The sequence below is a fragment of the Taudactylus pleione genome, unplaced genomic scaffold (genome assembly GCF_031769625.1).
Source record: "Taudactylus pleione unplaced genomic scaffold, aTauple2 ptg000302l, whole genome shotgun sequence".
Classification (NCBI taxonomy): Eukaryota; Metazoa; Chordata; class Amphibia; order Anura; family Myobatrachidae; genus Taudactylus; species Taudactylus pleione.
In genome coordinates this window covers 6,799,771-6,820,736 of record NW_028284703.1, presented here as the reverse complement: position 1 = coordinate 6,820,736, position 20,966 = coordinate 6,799,771, and the positions used below count along the sequence as shown (strand labels likewise).

Here is a 20,966-nt window from a genome sequence, read left to right as displayed (position 1 = left end):
ATACAAGTCATTAGCACTGAACAGCTCAGAGAAACGGGAAACAGAAAATAAGTCACCATATATCTGTATTTTTCTGTTGTATGATAACACCTGTTTTATAGTTATGTATTGATTTTTTTATGCATTTATTAATTTTCAAATCAACCAACATTCTTTTGCATCTTAAGTTTGATATACAGTATATACAGCGGAATGTGTTGGGTGTGTTGTGGTCCTCTGATGGTGGAAGAAAAAGTCTTTGAGTGCCATCTTGTGGAATATGGTATAATTGCATTTAGCATGTTAGGAAATAAATCTTTATAGGTTTTGAATGACTTATGCACTGAAAAGTGTGATAAAGTCAGCCATTTGCCTGAAGGGCATACAATTGTGTAGGGAGTTCATTTGAACAATGCAAATACTGCTATCTGAATTAGCTATTTCTCTCTTGACTGTTGAACTATATGTGAAAAACTGATAATATTTGTCTATTATAGGTTTTCCTGCCAGTGCCCCAACTGATAACTAATTTATTTGCATCAGGTATCTTGCCACACATGGTACAAGGGTTAGGAGTCTGTGTACTAAGCCTTTGAGACAGATACAGTGGATGGAGATAAAATACCAACCACGCAGCTCCTAACTGTCATTTTTAAAACACAGCCTGATGACAGGAGCTGATTGGTTATTACTTTGTCTCCATCCACTTTATCTTTCTCCAAGGCTTTGGTACATAGACGCCTTAGTGAATTTGAAATTATATTTCAAATCAATCAAATTAATACAGTGTGTAGTGCAGGCAGATTAATAGTGCAATTACTGTATTTAGTTGCTTCTTTAGGTATAAGAACAGATCATTTCACAACTACTGTATACTCATCTTGTATATATTTATCTTAAAGCTAAAATAATTATAACCCTTGGTTTTACAAGTACTTATTGTATTCATCATCTCCTTATTTGCTTCATTAAACGATTGTCAGTTGTTCAGGGAATGTAACTCTACATCCAAGGGTACTATATATACACTAGCTGCTCTCTGTAGTATATAACACTAACCAAATTGAAAACAATATAACAATACTGTATATTTAGAAAAAAATAAAGAAGCAAAAGGAACTGAATCACACTGATATGTTTATTGCAAAAAAGTAAAAACTATTCAAACAATTTCTTGCAAAATGTTATATATATAAAATATAGAAAAATATTGCTTTAAAATTGAATGGGTATAAACATAAAAAATAGCTACTGTATATAAAAGTTTTACGATAGACTAACCTCCATTTATATTAATAAAGCAAAGTGTTATTCTATGAATTTTCTAGAAAGCTGTCTAATAACTTCCATTTTTTGTTTTAATACAGTTATCATTGACTGTAGCTTTAGCTTTAGTGTTCCTCTATATGCAGTATAGGTAAAGCAGTACAAACATAATTAAAATCAAAGATATAGATATCATTTTAGTCTGGCAGCCTCTTCACTACAGATTTCCTAGCCCTTAACAATTTCCAACACTTCAGAAAGGCCTATTAACCAGTTAACTAGCACGGGACGCATGACACGCCACCGCATGATAGTAGTCAGCTTGGGTTTCCCAGACGTGGCTACAATCTACATCAAACCTACTGTATATCACTGCTGATTTTCCACCAACCCAGAATGCCATAGGAACTGGTAATCAGTCCCCACTGAGACAAGTTCCTCTGCTCTGTGCATGTGGGAAAGGGGGAGGTAAGTGTCACTGGGAATTGGTTACTGATAGCAGGAGGTGGGGATGTACTATCATTGGGGGTAATTATACATAAAGGAGTATTAGTCCTGGGAGGATGGGGGTAATATATATATACATTGTGACCCATGGCACGGTGGGAAGTAGTGCCACAATGGGGACCTATGGACACTTATGGGGGGGGGGGTTATACCACTGAGTACCTATCAATATTATGGGAGATCTATTGCCACTGGGGGAATAGAAGGTAATATTACAATGGGAATCTGTGGGCACAATGGATGTGAGATACCCCCCTAGGTGTGTATATATATATATATATATATATTTTTATAATAAATATTAATTTATTTTTATAAATTATCTTTTTAATTTAAATTAAAAAAAATCCACAATTTGATGACTTTTTGTAAAAAAATAATTAAGTGCTTAAGTTACATGGTACACACAGTTGCACCCATCTGGCTTCTGGCCCTAATGACTGGCTGGTAAGTATTGTAGCACATTAGTGTTTTTGCACTGTAAGATTAAAAGTGAACTGTGAAAGAAAACAAAAAAATAGATTTTTTTACTACAAAGTAAATGAAAAACATACAAACTTAAACCTTGCACTCAGCATGCAGCAATTACTGTAGCTGTGATTAGTACTTTGACCAGGCAGTTGCTGGTATCAGTTTTAGAGAACTATCTATAAGTCTTTCATGTTTGTGATGTTTGTTTAAATAAAGTTAAGCTATTATTTGGAAATTGATAAAGTTCACATTACTTGGTGACTGACAGAATATTTGTTACTAATTGTATAGAGGCAGACTGGCATTTTCACTCATCTTAATTTGCATACACATTTACTATTACATACTGGCCTTTTAAATAATCCCTTAACAAGCTGCTTCAGTTCTTATATAATTGTGTACAATGTTTAAAGCTTTGCGGACCCAGACATGTGGGATTCCCATTTTATTTTCATCTGCTCCCCTAGATCACTCCTCCCACTTTTGTGTAAATGGCGAGCTAAGAGATGGAGCTTGTCTGTCGATGTGGGGAGTCTCTTTTTCCAGAGATTCAGCAGCTCATAAATCTGGGCGGCCGGGTTATCTGGACTCTTCAATCTGGCCAACTGAATGGTGCTGCGGCGAATAGGGAGAGAAAGTAGCATCTCTGAGGCGTCTTCTTCTGACAGTTCATGAGCCACCCATTTCAGCACACTGTCCCATAGGAGATCTGTTGTACAATAAAAAAGGTCACTGTCTGTATTTTCCTGGTCTCCGTAAGAATTAAATAAGCATGGTAGGGTTGTTGGTAGGTAGAAAAATGTATTTTATTTTAAAAGCTTGGGAGAAATTCCTTGTGACAAGTCCTAACTATACAGCTTTACTAAGGGGTTGGGTACTGGATGCCGGTGCTCAGGATCCTGGCAATCAGAATCCCGACGCTATTATCCTGACAGGGTTAGATTACCTACTCCTGTAAGTAAGTATCCTACCCCTACCTCTAAACTTAACCCTCCCTCCCCACAGTGTAAACTTAACCCTCCCTCCCCGCAGTGTAAACTTAACCCTCCCTCCCCGCAGTGTAAACTTAACCCTCCCTCCCCACAGTGTAAACTTAACCCTCCCTCCCCACAGTGTAAACTTAACCCTCCCTCCCCACAGTGTAAACTTAACCCTCCCTCCCCGCAGTGTAAACTTAACCCTCCCTCCCCGCAGTGTAAACTTAACCCTCCCTCCCCGCAGTGTAAACTTAACCCTCCCTCCCCGCAGTGTAAACTTAACCCTCCCTCCCCGCAGTGTAAACTTAACCCTCCCTCCCCACAGTGTAAACTTAACCCTCCCTCCCCACAGTGTAAACTTAACCCTCCCTCCCCACAGTGTAAACTTAACCCTCCCTCCCCACAGTGTAAACTTAACCCTCCCTCCCCACAGTGTAAACTTAACCCTCCCTCCCCACAGTGTAAACTTAACCCTCCCTCCCCACAGTGTAAACTTAACCCTCCCTCCCCACAGTGTAAACTTAACCCTCCCTCCCCACAGTGTAAACTTAACCCTCCCTCCCCACAGTGTAAACTTAACCCTCCCTCCCCACAGTGTAAACTTAACCCTCCCTCCCCGCAGTGTAAACTTAACCCTCCCTCCCCGCAGTGTAAACTTAACCCTCCCTCCCCACAGTGTAAACTTAACCCTCCCTCCCCACAGTGTAAACTTAACCCTCCCTCCCCACAGTGTAAACTTAACCCTCCCTCCCCACAGTGTAAACTTAACCCTCCCTCCCCGCAGTCTAACCCTCCCCCTAGTGCCTAGCCCCAGGGGTGTTAAGAGCCATGCCGGGCCCGGGGAAACGTGGCGCTGTGAGCCCCTCAGCCCAGAGCAAAGCCAGGGGGCGGCGCGATCAGTGTGAATGCTCCCCCACACAGGCATAGGAGACTGCTGCTCAACAGCAACGAGCAGTCTCCCATTACAGCCCAGCACACAGCAGTGAGTGCTGGGCTGCTGTGAGGTAAGAGGGAGGGGGACCCAGGACCATGCAGCAAGCCCGGGTAATTAGAACTTGCCCCCCCGGTGCCATTTTTCTAGTGAAATATGGTGATGAAGGGCCGTAACTAGCTATGGGCGACTGGTGGCACCGCATAGAACGCAGAGGCTCTGTGGGTGTCTCTGTGGGTGGCGGTGTCGCTGCCCCATGGCCCTTGCTCCTGGCTTGCAGGGTACCTGGAACAGCACCCTGCAGCCATGATTGCTGCTGCAGCACCCAGCACCCAAGTACAGTATATGCAGCACCCCAGACGGGCACCCTGTACAGTATATGCAGCCAATTGGGCGTCCTGGGAACGCCTCCTCTGAGCAATGCAATGATATCATGCATGCACCGTCATGACATGCTCAGGGGGTGGTGCAGGTACAGGAGGAGGTTGTGCCCTGTTACGGCGCTATGGTGATGCTGTAATTAATATATATATATATTTACCACTGACACCGCAGGCGTTTGAGTGCCATGAATCAAAACCAATTGTTTATGTAAAACTTTTGTGGTGACACTTGCTCTTGCACCCCAAGTTCACATATGTAAGTCACATTTTGTCAGCTTATCCCCCAGGTGTTATTAATTAGTATGCTTGGGTGTGGTTCTGTCTCTTTAAGATGAGCCAGCACTTAAACCTATGGAAGAAGAGAAAGAAAGAAAGAAAGAAAGAAAGAAAGAAAGAAAGAAAGAAAGAAAGAAAGAAAGAAAGAAAGAAAGAAAGAAAGAAAGAAAGATCTATGGGCCTGATTCAGACCCAGTCACAAGCGCTGACTGATTGCAACTGGGTCGATGGTGGCCCACAGCGCATGCGCACGACGGAGCCGGCTCCGAGACCCGGCTAGCGATGGGCAATCCGTTGCTCTGGGTCTCGCACCAAAGGGGGTGAGCTATCGATGTTGAGTGACAGCTCGCCCCCTTTGGTGGGCGGGCTGGGGGGGTGGCTGCCCAAACGGAGGCGTTCCCATGAGAACGCCTGCCATTTGCAGACGGCCCCACTGACATCACAAGTGTTGTCAGTGGAGAACTTCCGGCTCTGTTAGAGCCGAAAGCTCTCTGGGGCTTGCGATGAACGAGACCCTACTACAAGGTCACCCACAGCTATGTGAGCGGCCAAGAGGCCACTCCAAAAAAAAAAAGCCCGGCCCTGATTCAGAGCGAGGGGCTCTGAATCAGGCCCTATGTGCACTTAACACCCTGCACCCATCTTAGGAACAAAACTACTGTACATAAAATTATTACCTGTGGGTTCGCAAGTTATTAATTTTGTACTTGATGGACGACTGATGTTTTTCTCCACCTTGGAATATAAAGACATGAAAATTGCAAATGTACTGTATGTGTAAGTTTGCACAAAAATTACATTATTAAACTAAAACAAAAGCATTTATTCTGCTGTTAATGGATTTTTTTTAGTTTTCATATTGTTATAACCTTATGTAAATTAGGGGTGTGCACAGGCCACTTTTCGTGTTTTGTGTTTTGGTATTGGATCTGGATCTTTCTTCGTGTTTAGGATCTGGATTGGTTTTCCCAAAACCACCCTTCCGTGTTTTGGGTTCTGGGTTTTGTGTTTTGGATCTGGATTTTTTCTTAAAAAATAAAAAAAACCACTAAAATCACATAAAATGGGCCTTTTTTTGTTCCTACGCTATTAATAACCCCAATAACATTAATTTCCACTCATTTCCACTCTATTCTGAACACCTCACACCTCACAATATTGTTTTTAGGCCAAAAGGTTGCACCGAGGTAGCTGGATGACTATGCTAAGCGACACAAGTGGGCGGCACAAACACGTGGCCCATCTAGGAGTGGCACTGCAGTGGCAGACAGGAAGCCAATCAGCATTATGGTGCCCATTTGCATGTAGCACGAACCCGGGAGATCCGTGCTACATGCATCTGTGTGATTTGCACAGAGCAATGACAGGTCCGTGAGACCCGTCTGTGCTGCTGTGGTAAAAAAAAACCTGTGTAAAAAAAGAAAAAAATGGCGTGCACCCGCCCAAAAAAGAGCAACCAGCCCCGGGCATTAGTAACCCAGTGCTGGGTGTGCTTAAATACAGGGGACAAACGACGTAGGGGTCCCCTGTACTTAAGCACAACCAGCACCGGGCTAGTCAGAACCAGCGCTGCTTGCCAAAATACGGGGGACAAACGACGTAGGGGTCCCCCGTATTCTGCGCAACCAGCTCTGGGCTCTGATCCGGTCCTGGTTCTGGAAATACAGGGGAAAAAAATTAGTAGGGTTCCCCTGCATGTTCCAGAACCAGCACTGGACTTTTTCTAGCGCGGGGCTGATGCCACAGCCAGGGGAGCCCTTTCACAGGGCCCCCCAGCCACAGCATCAGCCCTGACCGCTAGTCAGCCCAGGCCGGGGATCCCTGGAGAGCTGGGGACCCCCCCAATAAAGGGGTCACCCTCTCCAGGGCACCCCAGGCCCAGGCTGATAGCCCGGGGCTATCCCCGCCACCCCTGGTGGCGGTGGGTGGCGGGTTGATTGTGTGGTGTGGTGTAAATAAAGAATATCAAACATTGTCTTTACAAGTAGAACTGCAAGTCCCAGCTAGCCTGCCCCGCATGCTGGTACTTGGAGAACCACAAGTACCAGCATGCAGGGCATTAAGGGCCCACTAGTACCTGTAGTTCACCTGTAAAAAAAATGTTTAAAAAAACACGTGACACACACACCGTGACAGTATAAGTTTATTAAACATACATACACACACACATGTACTAGGGGTGTGCACCGGCCACTTTTCGTGTTTTGTGTTTTGGTTTTGGATCTGGATCTTTCTTCGTGTTTTGGATCTGGATTGGTTTTGCCAAAACCACCCTTCTGTGTTTTGGGTTCTGGGTTTTGTGTTTTGGATCTGTATTTTTTTTAAATAAAGCATAAAAACAGCTAAAATCACAGAATTTGTTGGTTTTTCTGCTCCTATGCTATTATTAACCTCAATAACCTTAATTTCCACTCATTTCCAGTCTATTCTGAACACCTCACACCTCACAATAGTGTTTTTATGTCCAAAAGGTTGCACCGAGGTAGCTGGATGACTATGCTAAGCGACACGAGTGGGCAGCACAAACACGTGACCCATCTAGGCGTGAAACTGCAGTGGCAGACAGGATGGCAGTTTGAAAAACTAGGCCCCAAACTGTACATAATGCAAAGAGAAAAAAAAGGTGCAAGATGGAATTGTCCTTGGGCCCTCCCACCCACCCTTATGTTGTATAAACAGGACATGCACACTTTAACAAACCAATCATTTCAGCGCCAGGGTCTGCCACACAACTGTGGCTGAAATGATTGGTTCGTTTGGGCCCCCACAAAACAAGCTGGCAATTAATCTGTCCCTGCACAAACTGGCTCTACGGAGGCAAGATGTCATCCTCATCCTCCTCATCCACCGATTCCTCACCCTCTTCAGTGTGTACATCCTCATCCTCACAGAGTATTATTCGTCCCTGCTGGAACCACAGGTCCCTCTGTACGTTCTGGAGGCTGGTCTCCCTGGAAGAGTTGATAATTCATTTTATGAACATCATCTTCTCCACATTTTGTGGAAGCAACCTCCTACGCCTTTCGCTGACAAGGTTCCCGGCTGCACTAAACACTCTTTCGGAGTACACACTGGAGGGTAAAATAGAGCCAGTTTGTACAGGGACCTCCAAATTGCTTCTTTTTCCTGCCAGTACAGGTACGGACTGTCTGACATGCCTACTTGGATGCTGTCACCGATGTAATCCTTTAACAGACAGACGCACGCTTGTCGCTGCTGCTTTGAGGATGCAAGTGCGGCTACAGCCCACACAATTCACAAAGACAGAAAAAAAAAAGAATATTTTTATTGTTTGTGGAGCGCACTTTGAGGGTTACACCACCCTTTAACAGACAGACGCACGCTTGTCGCTGCTGCTTTGAGGATGCAAGTGCGGCTACAGCCCACACAATTCACAAAGACAGAAAAAAGAAGAAGAATATTTTATTGTTTGTGTAGCACACTTTGAGGGTGTCACCACCCTTTAACAGACAGACGCACGCTTGTCGCTGCTGCTTTGAGGATGCAAGTGCGGCTACATCGCACACAAGTCACAAACACATTAAAATTTTTATTTTATTTTTTGGAGCACTTTGAGAGTTACAACACCCTTTAACAGACAGACGCACGCTTGTCGCTGCTGCTTTGAGGATGCAAGTGCGGCTACAGCCCACACAATTCACAAAGACAGAAAAAAAAAGAACAATATTTTAATTGTTTGTGTAGCACACTTTGAGGGTGTCACCACCCTTTAACAGACAGACGCACGCTTCTCGCTGCTGCTTTAAGGATGCAGGTGCGGCTACAGCCCACACATTTCACAAAGACAGAAAAAAAAAGAACAATATTTTAATTGTTTGTGTAGCACACTTTGAGGGTGTCACCACCCTTTAACAGACAGACACACGCTTGTCGCTGCTGCTTTGAGGATGCTGGTGGAATCTAGATGGGATTTGGAACCGAGAACACACTACCTCCATCAATTGTCTAAATCCCACTGCACTAATGGCGGATACCGGACGCACGTCTAACACCAACATAGCAGCCAAGGCCTCAGTTATACGTTTTGCTTCAGGATGACTGCTGTCGTACTTCATCCTCATCGCTAGGGACTGTTGGAGGGTCAATTGTTTAGTAAAAGTAGTGATGTTCCTACTTCCTCTCTGGGATGATGAACAACTCCCAGCAGCAGCAACAGCACTAGGAGGAAGTGGTTCTTGATCTTTCCCTATTTTATTTTTATCGGAGAAAGTTTGGTCCTCCATTTATGTTATATTGATATATACGTGCGGCTAAAGCGCACACAAATACAGAAAATATTTTTTTATTTTTGCTGGAGAGTAGTGCACTTTGTGGGTTACACCACCCTTTAAGAAATGAGCCAGCCGGCTCTTTACTTATGGGACAGAGGCGCACGCTTGGCGCTGCTCCTTTGTTGATGCACGTGCAGCCACAGTGCACACAAGTCACAAACACAAAAAATATATATTTTTTTGTTTTGGAGTGTACTTTGGGGGTTACAGAACCCTTTAACGGTCAAGCCAGCCGGCCCTTTACTTATGACACAGGCGCACGCTTGGCACTACTTTGTTGATGCACGTGCGGCTACTGCGCACACAATTCACAAACACAGAAAATTATTTTTTTTTTTGTTTGGACTGGAGTGTACTTTGGGGGTTACAGAACCCTTTAACGGTCAAGCCAGCCGGCCATTTACTTATGACACAGGCGCACGCTTGGCACTACTTTGTTGATGCACGTGCGGCTACTGCGCACACAATTCACAAACACAGAAAAAAAATTTTTTTTGGTTTGGACTGGAGTGTACTTTCGGGGGTTACAGCACCCTTTAACGGTCAAGCCAACCGGCCCTTTACTTATGACCCAGGCGCACGCTTGGCACTACTTTGTTGATGCACGTGCGGCTACTGCGCACACAATTCACAAACACAGAAAATTATTTTTTTTTTGGTTTGGACTGGAGTATACTTTCGGGGATTACAGCACCCTTAGCGGTCAAGCCAGCTGGCCCTTTACTTATGACACAGGCGCACGCTTGGCACTACTTTGTTGATGCACGTGCGGCTACTGCGCACACAATTCACAAACACAGAAAATAAATTTTTTTTTGGTTTGGACTGGAGTGTACTTTCGGGGGTTACAGCACCCTTTAATGGTCAAGCCAGCCGGCCCTTTACTTATGACACAGGCGCACGCTTGGCACTACTTTGTTGATGCACGTGCGGCTACTGCGCACACAATTCACAAACACAGAAAATTATTTTTTTTTTGGTTTGGACTGGAGTGTACTTTGGGGGTTACAGCACCCTTTAACGGTCAAGCCAGCCGGCCCTTTACTTATGACACAGGCGCACGCTTGGCACTACTTTGTTGATGCACGTGCGGCTACTGCGCACACAATTCACAAACACAGAAAATAATTTTTTTTTTGGTTTGGACTGGAGTGTACTTTGGGGTTACAGCACCCTTTAACGGTCAAGCCAGCCGGCCCTTTACTTATGACACAGGCGCACGCTTGGCACTACTTTGTTGATGCACGTGCGGCTACTGCGCACACAATTCACAAACACAGAAAATATATTATTTTTTTAGCACTTGGGGGGAGCACCCCTGATGGACAGAGCACCCCCTGGACAACACTACAGCACCCCTTTAGGACTGGGACACTGCACAGGACTTTGGAGTGGACACAGCCCCTATGGAGAACTGACTGCACAACACAGTCCAGCCAGCCCCTATGGACTTTGAAGTAGTGGACACAGCCCCTATTAACAACAGCAGCACAGCACAACACAGCCAGCCCCTATGGACTTTGAAGTAGTGGACAACAGCAGCACTACACTACACTACACTACACAGCCCTAACTCCCACCCTCCCTCTTCACTGTCCACAGCCGAGTGAGAAAATGGTGCCGACGCGGGTACCTTATATAGGATCCAAAACCCGCGAGACTCGGAAGGCGGGATGATGACGTTTTGCCTCGATTTCAGATCCGAGTCAGGCGGGAAAAGTCGAGCCTGACTCGGATCGGACTCGGATCGGGGGGGCTCGGGGGGTTTCGGATTTCAGAAATCCAAACCCACTCACCCCTAACATGTACACATACTCACCTATGTAACCCTGTAGCATCGGTCCACTTGTCCGGTAAAGTATCCATAGGGGACCTGTGAAAAAAAACATACTCACCATCTCCTATGCGAGGTTCTGTCCTCTTCGTTCCAAAGTAGGCATCCCCGGACTTGGCAAAAAAACAAAACGAAAACGCGATCCACGAACTTAGTACCGTTCTATAGGACGGTACTTCCCGAATGAGAGCTTAGCGGCAGGTATCACCATGGAAACCCCGCTGCTAAGCGTTCATTGGCTGAGAGAGGTCATCTCCCGTCTCTCAGCCAATGAACGGCTCCCTCCATTGTAGTCAATGGTGGGAGCCGCAGGGTAAACTTTAATAACCTTGCGGCTCCCACCATTGACTACAATGGAGGGAGCCGTTCATTGGCTGAGAGACGGGAGATGACCTCTCTCAGCCAATGAACGCTTAGCAGCGGGGTTTCCATGGTGATACCCCGCCGCTAAGCTCTCATTCGGGAAGTACCGTTCTATAGAATGGTACTAAGTTCGTGGATCGCGTTTTCGTTTTGTTTTTTTGCCAAGTCCGGGGATGCCTACTTTGGAACGAAGAGGACAGAACCTCGCATAGGAGATGGTGAGTATGCTTTTTTTCACAGGTCCCAAGTGGACCGATGCTACAGGTTACGTAGGTGAGTATGTGTACATGTGTGTGTGTGTGTATGTATGTTTAATAAACTTATACTGTCACGGTGTGTGTGTCCTGTGTTTTTTTTAAACATTTTTTTACAGGTGAACAACAGGTACTAGTGGGCCCTTAATGCCCTGCATGCTGGTACTTGTGGTTCTCCAAGTACCAGCATGCGGGGCAGGCTAGCTGGGACTTGCAGTTCTACTTGTAAAGACAATGTTTGATATTTTTTATTTACACCACACCACACAATCAACCAGCCACCCACCGCCACCGGGCTATCAGCCTGGGCTTGGGGTGCCCTGGAGAGGGTGACCCCTTTATTGGGGGGTCCCAGCTCTCCAGGGATCCCCGGCCTGGGCTGACTAGCGGTCGGGGCTGATGCTGCGGCTGGGGGGCCCTGTGAAAGGGCTCCCCTGGCTGTGGCATCAGCCCCCTGCTAGAAAAAGTCCAGTGCTGGTTCTGGAACATACAGGGGAACCCTACTAATTTTTTTCCCCTGTATTTCCAGAACCAGGACCGGATCAGAGCCCAGAACTGGTTGCGCAGAATACGGGGGACCCCTACGTTGTTTGTCCCCCGTATTTTGGCAACCAGCGCTGGTTCTGACTAGCCCGGTGCTGGTTGTGCTTAAGTACAGGGGACCCCTACATCGTTTGTCCCCTGTATTTAAGCACACCCAGCACTGGGTCACTAATGCCCGGGGCTGGTTGCTCTTTTTTGGGTGCGGGCACGCCATTTTTTTCTTTTTTTTTTTTACCACAGCAGTACAGACGGGTCTCACGGACCTGTCATTGCTCTGCTGTGTCAATGACACAGATGCAAGTAGCACGGATCTCCTGGTCCGTGCGTGCATCTGTGTCATTGAAATACACAGCAGCACAGACGGGTCTCACTGACCCATCTGTGCTCTGTGTCACTGTCAGTCACACAGATGCATGTAGCACGGATCTCACGAGTCCGTGCTACATGCAAATGAGCACCATAATGCTGATTGGCTGAGAGCCGTGACAGACGGCTCTGTCAGCCAATCAGCACTTTGCCCATTAAAGGCAAAGGCATTTTTTTTTTAAATCCGACAGCAGATCTCGAGGTTTTGCCTCGGGAGAGGGATCCGGGGCAGACAGGGAGATCCGAGCTTGGGCTCGGATCGCCCCGGATCCCCGAAGTTCGGGTGGGTTCGGTTCTCAGGGAACCGAACCCGCTCATCCCTAATGTAAATATTGTGAATATTTGTATCACTAAATGTGAAATACATGCGTCCAAATGATGCCTACTTGCAGCGCCAATAGACACTGCATTACCATCTTGTGCCTCTTTAGGCACCACCATTGGTCCAGCCCTATGGCAGGTGCAGATTCTCCATCTGAGTATGGACTCCTGTATTTGTACAGCTTTGCGTCTCTTTAACCAACCAATTACAGCGACACGCCCATAAGACGCAACATCTTCGTGCATCTTTTTAGCCACCCCCCTGTTACCTCCCAGTCACCACCTGGGAACTTCCCTCACATTTCTTAATAAAATTACATTTTTACGGTGTGTGTTGTGTTTTTTTAACACATTTCTTTAAAGGTGAACTACACGTGCTATTGAGCCCTTAATGCCCCGCATGCTGGTGCTTGTGGTTCTCCAAGTACCATCATGTGGGGGAGGCTTGCTGGGACCTGTAGTTTCACTGTATAGACAATGTGAAATATTCTAATTTTTACACAATACACAGACACTATCAACCTGCCACCCACCGCCCAGGGGTGGCGGGGATAGCCCTGGTCTATCAGCCTAGGCCATGTGTGAAACCACAGAAAAACTGATGGAGCGCTAACGGGCAATAAATACTCTCTATATAAATATAGCAGCTGTTATTACAGGTTAGTCAAGCCTCAAAAAAGATAAACATACAACAACAGAAATACAGCGCTAAAAATGCAATCTAATAGCAATAATATGTTTAATAAATAAAATTATAAAAGACATGTGTAATTAATTCATTCATTAAAACAACATCCAATCCACCCAAAATTCCTATTCCATATGTCCTGGGAGGCGTTTTTATCCAATATAGGTAATACTCAAATACTGTGTAATCCAAGCCAGATAATTACCAAGTCCAATCTCCAAATATTGAGGGGTCTCAATTAGCAGTGCTGGCAAGCTTCCGCATACATCCGGTCCCCTGGTCATAGGTATGGCGATATGCAATACGCGGCAGGCTGTGGTTGTGATAGTCTCCACCACCTCATCTCTAACAAGGAGTGCGAGCTACAAATCCTATACGTGCCTCTTCAGTTGTACCAGCATATCACCATACCTATGACCAGGGGACCGGATGTATGCGGAAGCTTGCCAGCACTGCTAATTGAGACCCCTCAATATTTGGACATTGGACTTGGTAATTATCTGGCTTGGATTACACAGTATTTGAGCAATACCTACATTGGATACAAATGCCTCCCAGGACATATGGAATATAAATTTGGGGTGGATTGGATGTTGTTTTAATGAATGAATTCATTACACATGTCTTTTATAATTTTATTTATTAAACATATTATTGCTATTAGATTGCATTTTTACCGCTGTATTTCTGTTGTTGTAGGCCATGTGTGCACTGGAGAGGGTGACCCCTTAATTGGGAAGGGGTCTCCAACTCCCCAGGTATCCCTGGCCTGGGCTGACTAGTGGTCAGGGCTGATGCTGCGGCTGGGGAGCCCGGCGAAAGGGCACCCCTGGCTGTGCCTTCAGTCCCCCGTTAGAATGGGTCCAGGGCTGATTTTAAATATACGGGGGACCTCATGTCAATTTTTTTCCCTGTATATTTAAAACTAGCTCTGTCCCTGCTGCCTGGTGCTGGTTCTTAAATTACAGTGGAACCCTACACATTTTGTTCCCTGTAATGTTAAGAACCAGGACTAGCTGCCAAGTCCGGGGCTGGTTAGTGTTTTGGGGGGACCTCATGTCATTTAAAAAAAAAAAATTAACCATATTTTAACCATTTACAGAAAGAAACATACACAAATCACAATGATTTGTGTATGTTTCTGACCATCTCGCAGCTCAGGGGGTTGAGAGTTTGAAGAGTGATTTTGACAGAGAGTTTGCTCCTATCTCACCCGAGCTTGTCATCACGATTCTTGGTAAATTTGAGTGATGTATGTTTTAGGTGAAAAGTACTTCAGATTTGTCCCGATGGGGATTTGATTCGAGATTGCTATCTCACCCGAGTTTTACGAGTAAGATGAGAGAATTCTCTCTGTAACTCACCCGACTTTTGCCTTTAGTAAATTTGCAAGCAGGAAAAAAATGAATAAATCACCCAAGATGGTCATCTCGACCTATCTCGATTCTTAGTAAATTTACCCCTAGTAGTTCCCCTGTGAGCCATCAGCAGCCAGCAGGTGTGGATTTGTGCCTGGGATGCAAGCTAATTGCAGCTGGTGCACCAGCAGGCAGCGGCAGACATGGCCAGACAGTGCTGGGGCATTTGAATTCAGCACCAGTCACAAGTCAATCGGAGCTCGTGGACCAGCAGCCAATCTGGAGCCACCACTGTTGAGTGGCTGCTGGTGCGTGAGCTCTGATTGCCTCGCGACCGGCGGCGCTGTCTGTCCATGACTGCCTGCCAGTGCATGAGCTGTAATCAGCTGGCGGGCCGGCACCAAATCAACACTGCTATTATTATTATTTATTATTATTATTACTACTACTACCACTAGTACTACTACTACTTCTATTATTACTATTATTATTATTATTATTATTATTATTATTATTATTATTTATATATCTCTACATCACTAGATGTATATAATTTACTGAAACAAAATAATCGCCAAGGTTCCATTAGTGGTAATAAGAGATAGTTAATCCAACTCAAAAATGTAAACTGCACTTTAAAATACAGAGGGTTTTCAATTAAAACAAACAGAAACACAATTACCTTCGGTAGAGTTAATGGCAGTTTGCATACTGGAGTCCTCTGTTGTAAATCAATGGCCAGCCCGGTCTTGTAACTTTCCGTAATGTCCTTTTTGGATAATCTGTAGAATGCGACAGTCCCCTTATAGTGTGGGGAACTATAATTTCCAAACTCATCAACAACACTGAGATCTAGTGATAATTTCTGCATTCTTTGGGAATGAAATGTGAGTTTACCATCTAGAAGTTAGTAAACAAGAAGAATAATGATAGCATTATAGCATAGGACACATTTTTGTAGTATATGGGTCTGTGTGCTTTGGATAACAGCTAAGAATAAATGTTCTGCATCTTAGATTGGGCTGCACACTGAGTAGATACAATTATCCATTGGCTTGAGTGCTGTAAGTACAAACAGTGGGCCTGATTCAGAGGTGGACGCTCTGACAGAGCGCTCGCTCTGAATCAGGTCCGGCCTTCTGTTTTTTTAGAGCGGCCTCCTGGCCGCTCGCATAGCTGTGGGTGACCACCCACAGCAATAGCGAGCAGCCAGGAAGATGGTCGCGATGGTCTTGCGACGAGACCCTTGTGGTAGGGTCTCGTTGCTGCAAGCCCTAGAGTGCTTTCAGCTCTAACAGAGCCAAAAGCACTCCCACTGACATCACTTGTGATGTCAGTGGGGCCGGCCCCAGACAGTAGGCGTTCCCATGGGAACGCCTCCGTCTGGGCAGCCACGCCCCCAGCCCGCCCACCAAAGGGGGCGTGCTGTCACTCAACATCGACAGCACGGCCCCTTTGGTACAAGACCCAGAGCTACGGTTTGCCTGTCGGTATCCGAGTGTCACGCATGCACACGACGGAGCCGGCTCCGTCGTGCGCATGCACACTGGGCCACCATCGACCTGCTCGCGGGTCTGAATCAGGCCCTGTGCTCCTTAAGTTTGTTAAAGCCATTTGACAGATAAACAATATGTAGTACAGTAGTTTACAGCAATTTTGCAATATCAGTCATTTCTACGTTAGCAATGTTTTTGTTTACATTTAGGCAGGAAAACAAGACTGCTAACATAGTACTCTTTTCTTTTACTCAAAGTAAATAAATGGGAAATACTTTAGAAAAAAATATGGCAGTTGTGCTCGATCTACAGTGACTATTAAGAGTAAAACAAATTCATTCTGATATACAGTATACTATATTTTTTTGTTTACTTAAGTCAAACACCCTACGCTAATGGAATGTTATTATAACCAAATGTATACACTTCAGCAATAATTGGACTGATACAGAGATGGACAGAAATCGGGTGTACTGTATGTTGCTCCCAAACAATGTACAGAACTGTAAGTATTTTGCGGTGTTCCTGCCTCCTATAGATGTGTCCTCATACATCTAGCCTCTTTGCGTGTTAAACAGCCCTTCTAGTCACGCAATGCTGTGGTGTGATTCGGTGGTTCCGACCGCCAGTTGCACAGTGATGCAAATAGGACGCACAAGCAGCTTCTGCTGATTAAAATGACATGCGGCATGCCTCTGTTCTGTGTACAACTGAGGTTGTATCTGCATGCGAAATGCTACATTACAGTGTCACAGTCACTGACACTGTAACGTAGCATTTCGCATGCAGATGCACCCGTAGTCGTACACAGAATATAGGTGTATATCAGTTTAATCAGCAGAAGCTGCGTGTGCGTCCTGTTTGCATCAGTGTGTGAATAAGATGCATTTGATGGTAAAAAGTCGCACAAAAAGACTCTCAGTGCTACCGACTCACACGGCTCTCAAGTGATATGTAGAGCAAAGAGGTAAGGTGGACACCTCAATGTGTGTGCCTGGTTTGCTACTAGTCATCATATCAGTAAGAGCCTGCACATACCCTGCACTAGGTGCAAAAGATACACCTCCAAACAGATGTATTTCATCTTACATAGAACCTTGCATAGCCTGCAGTTCAGCTGATATGCCTTCACTGAACCGTGCCTAGACGAGAATGGTGCATTACAGCCCACTTATGTATCTTTAGCTGTAAGTGGGGATGTGACTGAAATGCATGTGACTCAGATTTGGCCGCCAACAGAAAGAAGCTGCGAACACGCTGTAAGATATATCATTTGATCTTGTGATACGTAACAGATTGCGATGACCATCGCAGAGTGTTTATTGGAAAACCCACACAATTCATCATTTGAGTGGGTGGGTGCATCATCCCATTTGGTGTGCTGCATATAAGATGCATATAAGATGAGATGATTCCATGCACGATGTGGTATTGTTAGAAGAAGCATGTAACAATATATCGGCGGGTCATATAGTGTGTACATTGCATCTCCACATCGCTGGGTCGTATTCATGTGTGCACCCAGCCCAATGTGTTCAGTACTATGAGATGCATTTAGTTAAATTTCTACATCATTGAACATTTTGGAAATTTGGTTCACCTGACGCCGCTATGTTTCCATGGAAACGACAATGAATTTGGTCCCCTTCTTCAAGAGCAATTGGTTCAGAAGGCTCAGGTGGCCCAGTGTATCCCCACTCCAGCAGGGCAGAGAGCTCCCAGTTTAATTCCTTGGAAGGAACCAGTTTAATTATAACTTTCTCTAAGTTATCTTTGTTCCTGTGCAGCACCACATTGACCAATGAGCTGCGTATAGCATGTTCCAAACTCTGAATAAAGCTAATCAAATAGGCATTGTCCATGGTCGATGACAGACGAACTATGATAAAGCTGTCAAATGAAAAGAGATTTAAACAATGACATTATTATAGTAATACAAAACTCTTATTCTTGTAAATGTAATAGAAATGTAATAGACATTTCATATACAGCATCACCATAAAGTTTTACTTTTCATCAAAAGCTGTCTGTATTTATTCCTAAGGTTATTCCTGGTGACATGTGAGAATGGGCCTGATACTGAGTTGGGTGCAAGTAGTGTCGGTGCTGCATCATCGGGTGCAGCGGTCCTGAGAAGGTAAGCAAATGCTGAAGGGTGCCGTCTTTAGTAATGAGACCCCCATCTCTGGCTACTAAGATCCGCTGAATGGGTCCGAAAGACGTAGCACCGAATCACAATTGAGAATTGAGTAATCCTCCTAAGGTTGCTCGGAATGTCCACCATTGCTAAGCTGCTGAAAACAGTGAATCTGTGTTAAGGGGCCCATACATCTGCGATGGATTGTCGCAATTCCCTGACCATCCCGACGCTTGGGTCGGTGTATTGGGGAAATCCAACATGCCGAATTTCCCCGATTCCCCGACGGATCACCAATTATCAATGCCCGCTGATTTTGATTGCCAATCGGAGGATCTGCTTTGGGAGATCGGGGAATTGCGGTGCTGATGTACGATCAGCATTATAAGGGCCGACACACCACCGTTTTCTGAATCCATTCCCCTCTCTCCACCCCCAAAATGGCTGCAGTCTGTCATGCGCAGATATAAAAACCATTGGTCAGTTGTGACCGAATTAAATTAGTGTCCACCTCTGTATCTGCCCCATTGTTAGCAGCTGGTCGTCGCTCGTTACTGGGGATATATACAGCGAATTCAAATCAAACGCAAATGTCTTTATTTCATAGTTTTAACAATACAGAACTGAGCATATAGAGACATACACCATGGGCCTGATTCTGAATCGGATGCGAGTGGGTGTGTGGAAGCGCCTTACGGATTTCAGCATACAGCAACTGCACATGCGCCAAATTAGGCATACACACACGGACATCTCAAGTGCAGACGGACTGATCAGACCCCTCATTAGGCAGTAACTGGATGCATAGTGGCCGTGTGATGGGAGTGTGGTGGGCATCTAAGCCATCATCAGTAGATGGGATGCTGGTTTCGAATGAGTCTTTTGCACCCAGCATGGAATGGATGCATGCCCAGATACTAATGATTACAGTTGTAGCTGCAGATAGAAGATCAGTGGATGGGACGGTAATGCACATGCAGACGCATGGAAGTTCGATATACACATGTAGAATCTCACAGTAGCAGAAGCTATCAAGGAGGCGGCTGCGACCATATGGAAAAGATGAAGCTACAGATGTGCATCACTTAGAATGAGCTCCATTGGCCATAAAAGGTGTTTAAAAAAAGTTATGGCACTATTGAATAGAAATCACACAGCACATTGACCAAGCCGCTTGCACGTAAACCCTCCCGGCTCAGTTGTGTTGTAGTGCAATAAGGCGTACACACTGTAGTGCAAGCTCTAATACAGTATATTGGATTTATAATAAACCTTAAAACTGTTAACCTAAATGTGCGGAGAACCTTACCTCTGTATATGTTCATTCATTTCAAAAGAGACAATTCCAGTCTGTGCATTTTTCACCACAATGTCATCTAATATAATCCACTGATCTTCTTTTAATGCCAGCAATTTCAGTAATTCACTAGGATTAGTCCCGTGTTTCCTCACTGAGGCACTTACAGCTCTGTAATATGAAAATAAGGTGTTGATGGATCTTACTAAGTCCTGGACAAATAAATAATACCTTGCATATGGAGTTTATATTAAAATGATGGTATTTAAAATAATTTTAATAACATTTTTAAACTAATAATAAATGATATGGATATTTAATCTTCGTCCTAAGCAGGTGTTTTGTATACCCATCTCAATATATAAAATGAAAGAAAAATTAGTGGGTTGGAAAGGGGGTATCCTATCAGACTTTTTTAAATATACAGAATGTGCTGGAAGTGTCTATCAATGCTGAATCAGGGGCTGGGTGAGTACAGATAAAATATAACATGCTAATATTGAGAGCACGTAAATGGTTTGTGGATCAACAATCATTAATCAACTGTAGAACCCTTTATATGTCATGTTATTTAAAAAACAATTATAGTACTGCTTTAGTAACAATGTAACTGTAATGTGCAGTTACTAATTGTTGACAATAATCTGTTACAAAATGATGCCCCTCCCCCCAAGTGTTATAAATGCCCAAGGCATTATATGCATACTTGCCAACTCCCCGATTGTCAGGGAGACTCCCCGAAATAGTAGCAATCCTCCCTGTCTCCCTGAATAGTCTAGCTATCTCCCTGATTGCACCTTACCTCCATCATGTAGCTGTTATATATAAAAAAAACAGAGATGGGATGCAGTCACAATCCCGACAGTGTAATCACGGCAAGGGATCTATAATAGGCGTCGAAATACTGACGCCTATGTTAATCCCGAAGCCGGGTCCCCAACAGGACGCCGGACCGATTGTCCAACGCCGGGGCAAAGTAACCACGTATCCAGGGATGAGGGGGTTAGGTTTAGGGACCCCTGCGGGGATTTAGGATTAGGCACCCCCCGGGGAGGGTTAGGGTGCGGGGAGGGGGGGTTAGGTTTTGGCACCCATGGGGGGAGGTTAGGGTTAGGCACTAGGGGGGGGTTAGGGTTAGACACCCCTAAAGGAGGGTTAGAGTTAGGGGGGTGGAGAGGGGAGGGTTAGGTACTTTACCTCCGTCTGGATCTGCGCAGTTCGGCTTGC

At 45.0% G+C, this 20,966-nt stretch overlaps 1 protein-coding gene across 1 annotated transcript in view; it reads right to left on the bottom strand.

Moving 5' to 3' along the window:
- Nucleotides 1–1,269: 1,269 nt before the first annotated feature.
- DTHD1 (death domain containing 1) overlaps nt 1,270–20,966 on the bottom strand; it is an 81,711-nt gene continuing 62,014 nt past the window's right edge. The window contains exons 6-10 of the mRNA XM_088442012.1: nt 19,752–19,910; nt 17,906–18,195; nt 15,492–15,709; nt 5,468–5,525; nt 1,270–2,932 (exon numbers count right to left, since the gene is read on the bottom strand). Coding sequence (XP_088298138.1) covers nt 2,631–2,932; nt 5,468–5,525; nt 15,492–15,709; nt 17,906–18,195; nt 19,752–19,910 — 1,027 coding nt within the window. The 3' untranslated portion in view covers nt 1,270–2,630. The remainder of the gene's footprint in view (nt 2,933–5,467; nt 5,526–15,491; nt 15,710–17,905; nt 18,196–19,751; nt 19,911–20,966) is intronic.